Here is a 13,986-nt window from a genome sequence, read left to right as displayed (position 1 = left end):
AGTGTCTGGGAAAGGATGGGCTAAACTTGAATAGGTAGGTTCAATGACATTCAGCAGAATGATTGTATACATCCACAGAATTATTAAAAGCAAGGGAAACTGAAAACTTCCAAAAGGGGTGAGAAAACAAAAGTGGTGATCCAAAATGGAAACTGTAAATATAATGGAACAACTGAGGCTCTTCAAAGTATAAACAAACTCAAAAATTCTATCTTGTTGCATCTTAATATAAATGGTTTAGCAGAAAAATGTCCAAATCTAGGTTACTCTAAAATTGATGAACTGCAAGTTATACATTCTGAACTGCCAAACATAAAGGTAGTCTGCTTAAACGAACACTGGCTCACAAAAGAATGCATAGATGTTCTAAATAAAATAATTAATTTCAAACTTGCCAGCAGCTTTTGTAGAAAAAACAAATCTCATGGGGGCTCCTGTATCTTACTGCATACCTCCTTAAACTTTAAGGTGAAAGAGGAATTTAGTTATCTAAATGAAGAGTGCATTTTTGAAAGCTGTTGTGTAGAGCTGTGTGATTTAAATACTGTGATAATATCAATTTACAGAATTCCTGGGAGTTCTGCTACTAAATTGTTCTTAGATAAATTTCAATATCTCCTAGTTAAACTTAAAAAAAATAAAGCAAGAAAAATATTGTGATTGCAGGAGACTTTAACTTAAATACATTAATGGAAAGCAACGACACTGAAAAATTTTGCGATTTAAACCAAAAATCTGGTTTCCAGTTCAACTTTACTATGTGCACTAGAGAAAACTTCCACTCAGCAACCTGCAAATTATCAGTTTGATGATACAAGGAAGTTTTGCCTAGATCTAGGGATTTCTGATCACTCAGCTTTGTTTATAGAGCTTCCCAAAACAAAGAAACTAAAACCTGAATCTTATATAATGAAGGAATTTTAGCAAAGAAAATTTAGAGTTTTTTGTGATAAGTTAAGTGTTATAAGATGGCATGGCCTTTAGAACACTCTGATTCAAGGAACAAAAATTTTGATAAATTTCTAAATAGTTTTTTGAGGGTATTCAATGAAACAGTTCTCCCAAAATCTTATCAAAAGAGAGTCAGGAATAAATGGAATTGGATTACACCAGGCATAAAAATGTGAAGTGCCAGAAAAAGACAGCTGAACAATGAGCTCATAGTAAATAGAAACCCTAACTTTGTAACTTATGTTAAGCGCTATAAGACTATATTCAAAAAAGTTATACTGGCAGCAAAAAAACTGGCAAATAGTATGTTCATAAAAAAACAAAGGCAGTCTGGTCTGTTGTGAAATCAGAGTTGGGAGTCGACGTTAAAAGTCAAGAAATTTCTCATGTTAGGTTTCAGGGTGATACTACTGTAAATCATGTTCAAATGTGAAATTGCTTCAATGATTTCTTTACCAATATAGCAAAATCTGACGTAGGCAGGACAGCCCATCAGGACAATATGATTATCAAGCATAGAGATGACATACAAAATATTTGTTTTAAAAAAATTCAGAAAAATCACTCAGAAAGATGTGGAAGACACAATATTATTATTAAAAAACAAAAATTCAGCTGGATGGGATGGAATACCTTCCATGGAAATCAAGGCAGTACACCATATTATTTCATACCCACTGACTATTACTGTAAACCAGTCCTTTGAACATGGGTCTTTCCCAGATGTCCTAAAATATGCAGAAATTAAGCCACTATTTAAAAATGGATCACCAGGAGATATGGGAAACTACAAGCCTATCTCCCTCCTTCCTATTTTTTCTAAAATATTTGAAAAACTTGTGGCAAAACAACTAGAAAACTTCCTTACAGTAAATGACATTACTTGTAAAAATCAGTTTGGTTTTAAAAGAGGAAAAAGCACCATAAATGCCATCAGAGAATTTACAGAAAAAATAAGCACATTACTAGACTGGGGTACAAAAGTCTCAGGAATATTCTGTGATCTGATGAAAGCCTTTGACTCCGTGAACCACTCATTATTGCTTCACAAATTGAAGAGCTGAGGGATCGAAAATACTGCATTACAGTGGATCAACTCTTATCCAACAGAAAGGAAACAAAGAGTTATTTTAACTTCAAATTCAGTTAACTACCACTCCAAATGCAAAACAATTTCCCAAGGAATTCCACAGGGTTCAATACTGGGACCTTACCTGTTCTTGTTGTATGTAAATGATTTACCATTGATGCTCATTCAGTCTTGTTCGCAGATGACACGTCAGTCCTGATAGAAAATGATACAATAGAAAAGATTCCAGATAGTATAGAAAATGTTCCGGGGAAAAAGGAATGCTGGTTCTGTAAAAATGGACTAAAGCTCAATGTCACTAAGACCCAAATAATGCAATTTGTCTCTAAATTGTCAGCAATATGTCCTGTACAAATAGCCCATAATAATCAACTGATGACAGACATAAGCCATGTGAAATTCTTGGGCCTAAACCTTGATAAAATCTTTCGCAATGTTTATTTTATCTGGTGCCACTCATGTGCACACAAGAAAGACAGTCCACCACAGTTATTTTGAATTTGTTATTCAGTTTGCGATAATTTTCTGAGGAAACTCTAGAAGCAGTACAAGGCTACTAATACTTCAGAAGAAAATCATTAGAAACATGTGTGCTGTGCACAAAAATGAGTCATGTAGCCCACTGTTCAAGAAATTAAAAATACTAACAATTACTTCATTGTACATTTTTGAAATTTTGATTTTTGTTTATAATGCTCAACATAATCTTGAAAAGTTCCATTTTAAGCATATCTATGGTACTAGCCACAAGGAAAACTTCAAAATTCCTTCACATCACTTAAAGCTTTATGCTCAGACATCACTGTACATAGGGCCAAAAATATATAACGAATTAAAAGGAAGAAACATATTAATAGTGAACCTTGTTTTGCTGAAAAGCTTACTCCAAAATATTTTAATAGAGAAATGTTACTACTCCATTGAAGAACTCATGAAAGACAGTCTGACCCTTTGAACGATAAACATCTATAGCTAATATTGCAGTGTTGTCTGTGTACAACAAAGGAAATTGGTTAACTGTTAATTTATATTAAATATTGTAGTGTTGTATTTATTAGCATTTTTCTTAAAATAGTGTAAAAAGTATGTCTGTAAATCAGTACACATTATATTTTTGCTAAACCTGACATGTCTCCTGTACAGTAGATCATATGATCTGTACAATGTATGTAATGAGACTAATAAATCACATTTTACATTTTACAGCCACACACACATACATACACACACACACACACACACACATCCAATTGTTGTTGATCAAAAGATGGGGGTGTTAGCTGTTATTTTTCCACTACCTGTTGTCTTCTGGAATTGTAGATAGTGCATCTAAAGTGAATAAATACTTTATTCATCTGGAACTATTAGTAAGAACAAATGTAAAGCAGATAATTTCACAACTTGCAGAGCACTTTTCAAGAATCTTAATTTATTGTATTGACTTTCCAATACATTTACTCCTGAACTACAGCAATAATGAAATTAGTTATACAGAAAAGATAGCCCAGATCTCCAATTAACATTTCCTACATGTCACTGTGCATGAGCTGTAGAGCCGGTCTGCATGAGGAGATGGATATTCTCAAACAGGAAGCTCCAAACACTTTTGGTGAACTAATATTATCTCCTATAACTAACTGAGAACTTATGAATATTGTTGTGTCATTAAAAAATTGCCCTTGGGCAAGCTACTGAAACATTGGTCTAGTGAAATATGTAGGGTACTGACCCATATACTTAGCTCAGCAATACACCAAGATGTATTCCCTTACAGAGGACGAAATACCTTCCATTGGATGGGTCACCAACTATTATTGGAGAAAGCCCGGCAGTGTGGCATCAGGAACCTATTAAGTAATCTGATAAAATTCTGTCTCACAAATATAAAGAAAATGTAATTTTGGAAATTGTGGATTATAAATCAGGAGTAACTGTCACATCAGATAGGGGTATTATTTATCACAGACTCCCACAAGATTCTATCCTGGTCCTTTATTGGTTCTGATGTATGTTAGTGTTCTTCCTGCACCTGTGAATAGTGGTGAATGCTAATTTAACATGTTAGCTGATGGTAGTAGTACAGTAACCGAAAATCTGTCAAATACAGAATTACCAACAACATTTTATCAAAAGTCTGTAACTAGTTTACTGTTAACTCCCTTTCTGCCAGCCTATCAAGACAAATTTTATGCACTTTAGATCATGTCACAAACACCACGAGCAGTACACAGTGACATTCAAACACCAGCAGTTACAAAGTATTAAAAACACCAAGTGCCTGGAAGTTCACTTACTGTTCGACTGTGAACTAAACTGGAAACATTACATTCAACATACTAGGAAGAGATTGAGCACAGCAGCTTTTGCACTGAGAATGCAGTTATACTGAAGACCAAACAGTCACAAAGGCAGCTTATTTTGTTTATGTACATTTTTATCATGTCATACAGAATTATTTTGTGCAGTAACTCTCTTCTCCTATAAAAAAAAAAAAAAAAAACTCTAAGTACAGAAAAGAGTGATTACAGTTATATGTAGAGTAAACACAAGTATCTTCTGTCACTACTGTTCAGCCAACTGTGAAACCTTAGTATTGCTACTCAGTACAGTTGTTCTCTACTATTTTTGATTATAAAGAACCGCAGTATCTTTGAAAACAACTCAGCATCTCATCTGCATAACACTAGTCATAGGAATGATCCTCTATAATTTAAAATCTATCCCTCCTTGTCTCTGGGGTTAATGACTTAGGGAATAGTGAATCCTTTTTTTCAGAACCAAACACTGCCAATTTCTGTTGGATAACTCATTCTACTCAATAATTGGATATTATTTCGTGTTCCATAGGTCCAAATGTGTTGGGATCACAAGCATGTAGAACTAGTCACTTTTTTAAAAATACAATATTATAATCTTATAGCATAAACAAACATTTGAGTACATAATTATATAAAAAATCATACAGTAAATACTTTGGACATCAATACAGAAAAAGTGGTACAAGTCCATTACCTCCACTTTTCTGCCTATAATGCTTCTGCAATTAATGACCCAAACAAACAGAAAGAAAGGTTCAGCTCTAGCAAGAAGCCATATGCTTGGATATTTCTGGTATCTGAACTGCAGATTTTTCAGTGTTCATTTAACTTTAGGACTCTGTACCTCACAATGAACAAAAATGGACTTGTACCACTATTGAAACAAGCCCTTCATATTTTCTTAGAATCATTAAAGCACTATGGAAAAACAGACACAGAGCACACACAGATACAGACATCAAGTCAAATAACATTTTTAGTGGCATTATGTCAACTCGTATTAGATAATATTAAAATTTTACAATTTATTTATTTATTTAAAATTTCATCTAGACTGTAAAAAGCTTTTTCTAACAGAAAAATTTTTAGCACTTTCTTAAACTTACTCTTGTTATGAATCACTGTCTTTATTTCAGGAGAAAGAGCACTGAAGAGTTCTGTTCCAGTGTAGGGACACCCTTTTGCACCAAGAACAAATTTCTGTGCTTGCTGTGTATGTCATTCTTCCTCCGTGTATTATGCTCATGATAATTACTGTTTGGTTGAAATATCTCTATATTTTTACAGACAAAACACATGAGAGAAAAATATATTGGCGTGTAGTTGTGTATATTTTTAAGTTTTTGAAAGCTATTTCTACAAGAGTCTCTTGGGCGCAATCCACACATAACTCTTAAAGCTCACTTCTGAACAATGAACACTTTCCTTGCTAATGGCTGGTTGCCCAAAAAAATAAATTTGTATTCAACGAGTGAGTGAAAATAGCTGTAGTGTGCCACTTTTGCAGTGTTAGGTTCAACACATGTAGTGACTACCCGTAAAGCATAAACTGTGGAGCTAAGCCTCTTACAGAGATCTATAATATGCTAAGACCAGTTCATTTTCTTATCAATCTGCACTCCAGGAAATTTTGTTGCTTCCATCCTTTCTATTGGCTGATTACCACGTCACACTTATCTCTCTCTCTTTTTCTGTTTTTGTACAGAACTGAATAAAGCTGGTTGTACTGGAACTTAATGAGAGACAATTCACCTTGAACCAATTAACCAAATCTGAGAGTATGTGATTAATGGATTCCTCAAGATTACTATCTGTTCTACTGCTCATATAAATTGTGGTATCATCAGCAAATAATGTAAATTTACGCGGCATGCTTGTACATGATGGTATATCATTTATAAAAATCAGGAATAATAATGGCCCGAGAATTGAGCCCTGAGGCACTCCAGATGTAACAGGACTCCATTCAGAATGTGAGGAAACATCACATACTCCACCTGAGCTATTCAAGATAATGTTTTGTTTTCCATCTTGGAGATACAACTGTAGCCAATTGCCTGCAGCACCACTTATTCCTAATAATTTTGCTTTTTGCAAGAGAATCTGGTGATCAACACAGTCAAATGCTTTAGAAAAATCACAGAAGACACCAAGTGGTAGCATATTTTCATTAAGGGTTTCTAGGAATTCATTTGCAAGTGCATAGATTGCATCTTCTGTTGAAAGCCAAATTGGCTCTTGCTGAGAACTCGACTCTTCATGAGATGATCAGTAATTCTTACATGTATTAGCTTTTCCAGAATTTTAGAGAAAGCTGTCAGCAAAGAGATAGGTCGATAGTTACTTCAGTTTTATGACCTTTTTGTACAGGGGCTTTACAATGGCATACTTAAGTGTACTGGGATCAACACCTTTCTGAAGGTAAGGATTGAAAATATGACAGAGAATGTCCCTTATTGACACACAAGAATATTTCAATAAATTACTAGAAATATTATCAACCCCTACAGAGCTCTTACTTTTTAGAGACATGGTGATTTTTTTAATTTCATCTACAGTGACAGGATTAAGGTGCATTTCTGAAATTGTGTTTGAATATACAGCTTGACAAAGAGTTACAGCTTCAACATTGGGCTTGCAACCAATCGGTTGAGTTACTGATAGGAAGTGTTTATTAAAAATCTCAGCCACACTTTTGGGGTTATCTACTAGGGTACCTTCATATCTGATTTTATTTACATCTTCTTTGCTTGTTGTATCTCTTCCCCCCCCCCCTCCCCCCCCCCTTTTTTTTTTTTTTTTACAATGCTCCAAATTGTTTTTATGTTATTACTAGAATTATCTATTTTCTTCTCATAATAAAGGGCTTCTGATTTCTGTATTAGTTAGTTTAAAATTTGACAGTATAATCTATAGTATTCCCATTTTTCTACATCTTCAGATAATCTTATTGCACCTTAAGTTTTCCTTTTGGTTTTACGTGACTGTTTTATATCTTTTGTAATCCAATGCTTACTTACAATATTAGAAGCACGGTTTCTGACCCATTTCTTTGGAAATATTTCTTCAAAAAGAGCATAGAATTCATTTATAAAACAGTTAAATTTAGTATCATCATTATCAAGGCTACATACTAAAGACCAATCCATTCTCTGCAACCTATGGTTGAAAGTTTCTTCTGACTCTTCGTTCATTACTCTTATGAATCCCATTGAGGAAATTATTTTTGAACAGATTAACATAATAAAGAGTGAGAATTTGTCCATCATGATCTGAAATCCCACTTATAAGCTGTCTGACAGTATAATTCTGATGTCTACTTACATCTAAAAAAATGTTATGTATCATAGTTTGCGACTCGAATGTAATTCTTGTGGGGAAGTTTATTACCGATATCAGATTATATAAGGTCATCACAATCTAAAAGTCAGTTTTATTCTTATTTTCTGTCATAAAGTTTATACTGAAATCACCTGAAACTACAATATCCTTTGCTTTTGCAAGTAACCCTGACATCAGGAGTTCCATTATATGTAGAAAAGTTTTTATGTCACCTAAAGGTGCCCTGTAGACAGCCAACACTATTATTGTGTAGAAATTAGTTATTATTTCAGCTGCACATGCATCAGATTGTTGTTCCACAATATTTCTTAATATCTATAGCTTTGTATGCTAGCCGGCCGGTGTGGCCGTGCGGTCTAGGTGCTTCAGTCTGGAACCGCGTGACCGCTCCGGTCGCAGGTTCGAATCCTGCCTCGGGCATGGATGTGTGTGATGTCCTTAGGTTAGTTAGGTTTAAGTAGTTCTAAGTTCTAGGGGACTGATGACCACAGCAGTTAAGTCCCATAGTGCTTAGAGCCATTTGTATGCTACACTATCCTTAACATAAATTGCTACTCCACCTTTGTCTTTACTTTCCCTATAGTAGTACGACACTAAACTATAACTTACTATGGATGGTGAGGCACATTTATCAGTAACATGGTGCTCAGTCAAGCACAAAATCTGCGCATTATTTATATAATCCGTTTTGTGAACAAATGCTTAACATCAACACAAAAAAGATACAGCTAAACCATCTCATGATTGTCATTGTTAATATGAGTATTTTATGTAGAGCAGGGTATTTTCATTCAGTCATTATGCAGTATGGTTATGTAGTTTTACTGTATAAGCATTGCATGAACATATTACCAGTAGTATGACAACAGCTATCCCTGCTAAAATGTTCCAAAAGTATCACCATGAAAGAATGAAGATGATAATCTGTCAAATGTTAATAGAAGTATTTTATGTAAATCATGTTATTTTCATTCAGATGCAGTTTAGTGTCTGTATATATGCAATTTTACTGTATATTTTCTGTGGAAATAGGAAGACCATTTTGAACCTTGTAACGTCCTACAATTTAAAGGCTGAAGTAAAAGCAGCTACCAGAGTAACAGAAAATTGCCAAACAGCTCTTGATCAATTTCTAGTCAAGAAGAGATTACACAACAACTCACTAAAAATTTTCAATGCAGGTTTTAGTGACCATCTTGCTCAAATATTAAATTTAAAAGTACGAGGCAGTATTATTAACAACATGTCTTTCAGAACAGCATATCGAAGTTATAATCAGCATAATGTAAACTACTTCAACAACATATTACAGAAAGAAAAATGGCCAGGAGTGTACAAAATGAACGATATAAATGAAAAATTCAACACTTTCATTGATACATTAACCCATTTCTTTGAACTTGCATTCCCACTGAAAACATTAACCATACGGGGGAACTCTAGAACAAACAGCTGGATCACAAAGGGAATAAGGGTTTCATGCCAGAAGGAAAGACTACTTCATGAAATATGTAACTCAAAAAATTCCTCACCTGAAGTACGCACGTACTATAAAAAATACTCCAAAATATTAAGAAAAGTAATAAAAGCAGCAAAAGTAATGCATAATGATGAAATCATTTATAATTATGCTAATAAATCAAAGGCTATGTGGAGTGTTATAAAAAAAGAATGTGGAGAATACAGACAATCTTGCAAAAATATTACACTATCACATAAAAATAAAAAAGTAAGAAACCCCTTAGAAGTAGCCAACACATTTAACAACTTTTTCACGTGTGTTGCTGATAATATGTTACAATTAAACTTTAAGAGCACCCAGGCAAATGAATATAAAATAAGTGCATATAGAGGATCAATGAACATAAGTTCTGTTTCACAAGATGAAGTAGCTAAAGCAATAAAAGACTAAAAAATTCCAAATCGGCAGGTATTGATGGTATACCTGCAACAATGTTAAAGAAGAGCGTGTCACACTTATGTGACTGCTCACTTCAGGTAGGCACTTTCCCCAATGTGTTGAAAACATCAAAAGTTATTCCTGTATATAAAAAAGGGGATAAAGACAATGTAAACAACTACAGATCCATCACAACTTCGTCCTGCATCTCTAAAGTACTGGAAAAAGTTACGTATGACAAACTTATGAAATTTATAAATAAAAACCGCATCCTATGTAATGAACAACATGGATTCAGAAATAAGAGGTCAACGACAACTGCTGTCTATGAGTGCATCAATTCCATCCTAAACCTGATGGACAAAAAACAGGAAACAATAGGTGTATTTATTGACTAGTCAAAAGCTTTTGACATGGTGGACTATAAAATTCTGCTATCAAAGCTTCAAAGATATGGTATTCGTAGTCCAACAAGTGGATCAGTTCCTTCCTGACTAATCGTAAGCAGGCAGTGAGCATCAAGCACACAAATATTGAACTAAAAACTGTATCTAATCACTTATCTGACTGTAAACAAATTACATGTGGTGTACCCCAAGGATCAGTAATGGGACCCCTTCTGTTTCTTCTGTACATAAATGATCTAAGCTTAAGTGTTGGTGCACACAAAACAATCATATTTGCAGATGACACCACGATTCTACTAAAAGGAGACGATGATGAACAGTTACAGCAGACAGTAAACGTGGTCACGAAACAACTTAGCAGCTGGGCACAGAGTAATCAGCTTGTAATAAACAGTAAGAAAACCATTGCTCTAAAATTCCACAATGTTCCTAACAAGGGCATGTTTATCCCATCAGTCTCTATCAATGATGAACCAGTTGGTAACAATACTGAAACCAAATTCTTAGGACTTTGGCTGCAGAGTAACTTCAGATGGAATAAGCATATTGAATATCTCAATGCAGAACTGAGCAAAACATGTTACCTTCTTTGTTGATTAAAATCATGCTCTAGTGAGAAAACAGTATTGAATGCATATCATGCATACTTTCATTCTCGTCTTAGATATGGGGTCACCTTCTGGGGAAACTATAAACAGCTAATAGCACTTTTAAACTACAAAAAAGGGCCATTAGAATCTTGTTTGGGTGCAAGCCTAGAGACTCTTGTAAACCCCTGTTTAAGAAATCTGGTATTACTCCATTACCATGTGTATAAATTATGGAAATCCTTTTGTTCTTTAAATTAAATGTAATAGGTAAGGACTGGAGACTGCAAAAAAACTGTGATATACATGATCACTTTACCAGACAAAACAGAAACTTACAAATGACTCAAATCAGCACAGCACTGTGCCAAAAAGGTACTTTTCACATGGGAGTTAAGCTTTATAACAAACTTCATGAAAACATAAAAGCTATCACAGAGGTCAATACATTTGGAAAATCTCTAAAGTCATATTTAGAGCATCAATGCTTTTACTCCATTGAAGAATATTTAAATTTATGAAATGTGTTATATAAATACTTAAGTATAAAGTGTATTATTGTAAAATTAAATATGTATGCCTTGAAATGACTTTCAGCCTGTAGATTTATAACTTGACTTGTCCAATGTCTTATGCAAAAACTGCTATGTAGACAACAGGACCAATAAAAAATACAATACAATACAATACAATCACTTAACTGATTTCCCAACTATGTCTGTTAAACTGTCCTGAACATGCCATCACCGAAGAGTGAAGATAAAAATCTGAATCAGAATCATTTATTGTTTTATATTTAACATTTTACTATTCATTGAGTAGTGAATTATAATTGAATAGACATGTAAATTTATGTAAGCATAATCTTGACATGTTTCACATCCATGGAAATGTCATTTCTGCATTTGTCCATGGAACATACAAAAAAGAGATAAATAACAGAAGTAGCCAGGTAAAGTTTTTGGTATGGAAGCCTGTGTATAATTCTGCAAAAGAAAAATTATGACTCCAAGAGCTTCCTTGGAGTCTATTCACCAACCACCAATCAGCTGCAGGTGAGTGATTGCCTTCCTCACCTTCTGTTTCTTATATTATACTTCTGCATTAAAATAAAGGAGCAATCCACAAAAATAAATTGTGATAATATAATTGAATTTTCACTTAAATAAGGAGGTTTTTAGCGTCCTCATAAACATGCTGGTCAGTTTATATTGAAATTTTATCTGATTACAGAAATCACATGCAAAATGTTCAAATATGAATGGACTCTGTTCTATTCTGTGAATTCAAAAGTGTTTACACTTCTACAAAATTTCTGTAAAATTATTTTGTAATGTTGTAGAAATTATTACAAATCAAACAGAAATTGTGAAATAGGTGATTTAATTGATCTAAGTTGCATTTAAAAAATCTAAGTATTATTCATTTCATGTAATTATAAAGAAGCTTATCAATACAGTCTCTTGAAAGAGTTATTGCTTCTGACCAATAATCAGGTTATTATTTGATAATGAATGACATTGTGATAAATAAATAAATTCAGTCATGCAACATTGAGACTGACCTGAAGAAAGGAGAAATGTGATCAATTCCTGTTTACATACATGTACTCTACTGAAGAGACACCACACCCACATTGTGAATAAGCTATTAGTATTATTCACACTATCTTAGGTACATATTTTCTTGAAAAGTTGTTTCAGATGCTAAAGAAGTACAAGTGGAAGATTTGGAAGGATAACAGTCAATACTCTGACATTTATATGAAGTCATTAAAGGCATATAAAGGATAAAATCAATTGCATTATCAAGAGTGTAGCAGTTAAAGGAAGAAAAATATAAGGAAAAATTTTATCTCACTGTCATATTGTAATATGAGTACTGACTGAAAGAAATAAGTTTGTAATGCCTTCAAAAGGGTTCAATGTAATCTAATGTCGAAATAACACTATGTGTAATTGTGTCATGTAATTAACTGAAAACATTAGCAGGGAATTACAAAAGAACATGAAGTCACATTTCTTAACAGTTTAATTATAAGAGCATAAACTAAAGCAAGAATTATAGGTACCTATGTATGGGTAGCTGCAAAATTTTAAAGAATAGTGAATATGTTATTTTCAATTGTTCTGTTGAAAATTCAGTTCTTGAGTATTTTTATTTAACTTTGATGAAACAGACACAAATTAAGAAACAAGCTAAGCTGGTATTTATTTCAGTACCATACTTACTGTAATTTTTTCATGCAATCTCTAGTTGCTGAAACTTCTTTTTTCACTTTATTTTGACCATGTGGTTGCAGTGCATAGTGTATGAAAAGACTTATTTAACCCTTTCCAAAGAGTACAATACACTAATAAGTTGTTACACTAAGCATTATAATTTGATTTAGCATAAGAAACACAAAGGTCAAAAGTATTATTGTTATGCAGTCTACAGTATTCAGTTTGTAGTCACTGAGTCTTCCCACACGTGTGACAAAAAATATCTATAAATAACATTTCCTCCCTCCCACTCTTAAGACCAGTTTGTGACAGAAATAGAGCAGTAAAACAGTTTGCTTCAGTAAAGTTGTTGATGTAAGTAATCAATGTACACAGAAACTTTTTAATGTAAAAATACAGTTATTTGACCCATATTAGGCTATGCCATGTAGAACACAGGAATTTTGTTCTGATTTATGCTGTTGATGTGAAACTACACACTCAGGCCATGATGGGGTATTGGATAAGGCAATGAAGATGTATGAATAAAATATGCCTTACTTGATAACTAAGGGAACTTGCTTTAACATGAAGAAGCTTAAAACAGGTATACAACAAAAGAACAAATTGCAAGAGCTCTCATATCTATCTCTGTATTTTACAACTGTTAGGTAAAATTACTTATATTATTTGTTTTCCAAAAATTATACATGATACTCCCAAGAGACATATTGTTCTTGTATACTCAGTAGGCTTAAAATTTTAATGTGTGCAGAAACTAATAATTTTACAGAAGCTGTTACTGTTGTTTTGGAATGTTTTTGGATTTCCACTAAGACATACATTTGCTAACATCCCCTTTCTATATCTGACAGTGTTTATGTTATAACTGGGCTTGTTCTATGAGCAGTCTTCATCTAATTTTGCATTCTAAGACCAACTTACATTTTTTGTTATTAAATATAACTTTATTTTCCAAGATATTTTGAATTTAGCTTCTTACTGTGGCAAATGACTGAAGACTTCCTTGCTGATGTAACATCACAATAGGCTAACAGTTACTGTTTATTGTACAAGTGCAAGCTTACTTACACTATAAATGGTTGTTTGTACTGATAATTGTGATTTACAAACCTAGAGGCCAGATACACAAATTACTTACAGAAGATATGGCTATTAAGAAAAAC

The 13,986-nt window shown here is 33.4% G+C and overlaps 1 protein-coding gene across 2 annotated transcripts in view; it reads right to left on the bottom strand.

Moving 5' to 3' along the window:
- LOC126198904 (SET and MYND domain-containing protein 4-like) overlaps nucleotides 1-13,072 on the bottom strand; it is a 146,300-nt gene extending 133,228 nt beyond the window's left edge. The window contains exon 1 of one of the 2 annotated variants that reach the window (XM_049935530.1): nucleotides 12,827-13,072. In XM_049935530.1, the coding sequence (XP_049791487.1) occupies nucleotides 12,827-12,840 (14 nt within the window). In that variant the 5' untranslated portion in view covers nucleotides 12,841-13,072. Of the gene's footprint in view, nucleotides 1-5,465; nucleotides 5,735-12,826 lie in introns of those variants that run through there. The other variant, XM_049935531.1, reaches the window with a different exon arrangement.
- Nucleotides 13,073-13,986: the final 914 nt, after the last annotated feature.

The sequence above is a fragment of the Schistocerca nitens genome, chromosome 8 (genome assembly GCF_023898315.1).
Source record: "Schistocerca nitens isolate TAMUIC-IGC-003100 chromosome 8, iqSchNite1.1, whole genome shotgun sequence".
In the NCBI taxonomy this organism is placed as follows: Eukaryota; Metazoa; Arthropoda; class Insecta; order Orthoptera; family Acrididae; genus Schistocerca; species Schistocerca nitens.
Note: the sequence above shows the minus strand (reverse complement) of the source record. Positions and strands in the feature narration are given on the sequence as shown.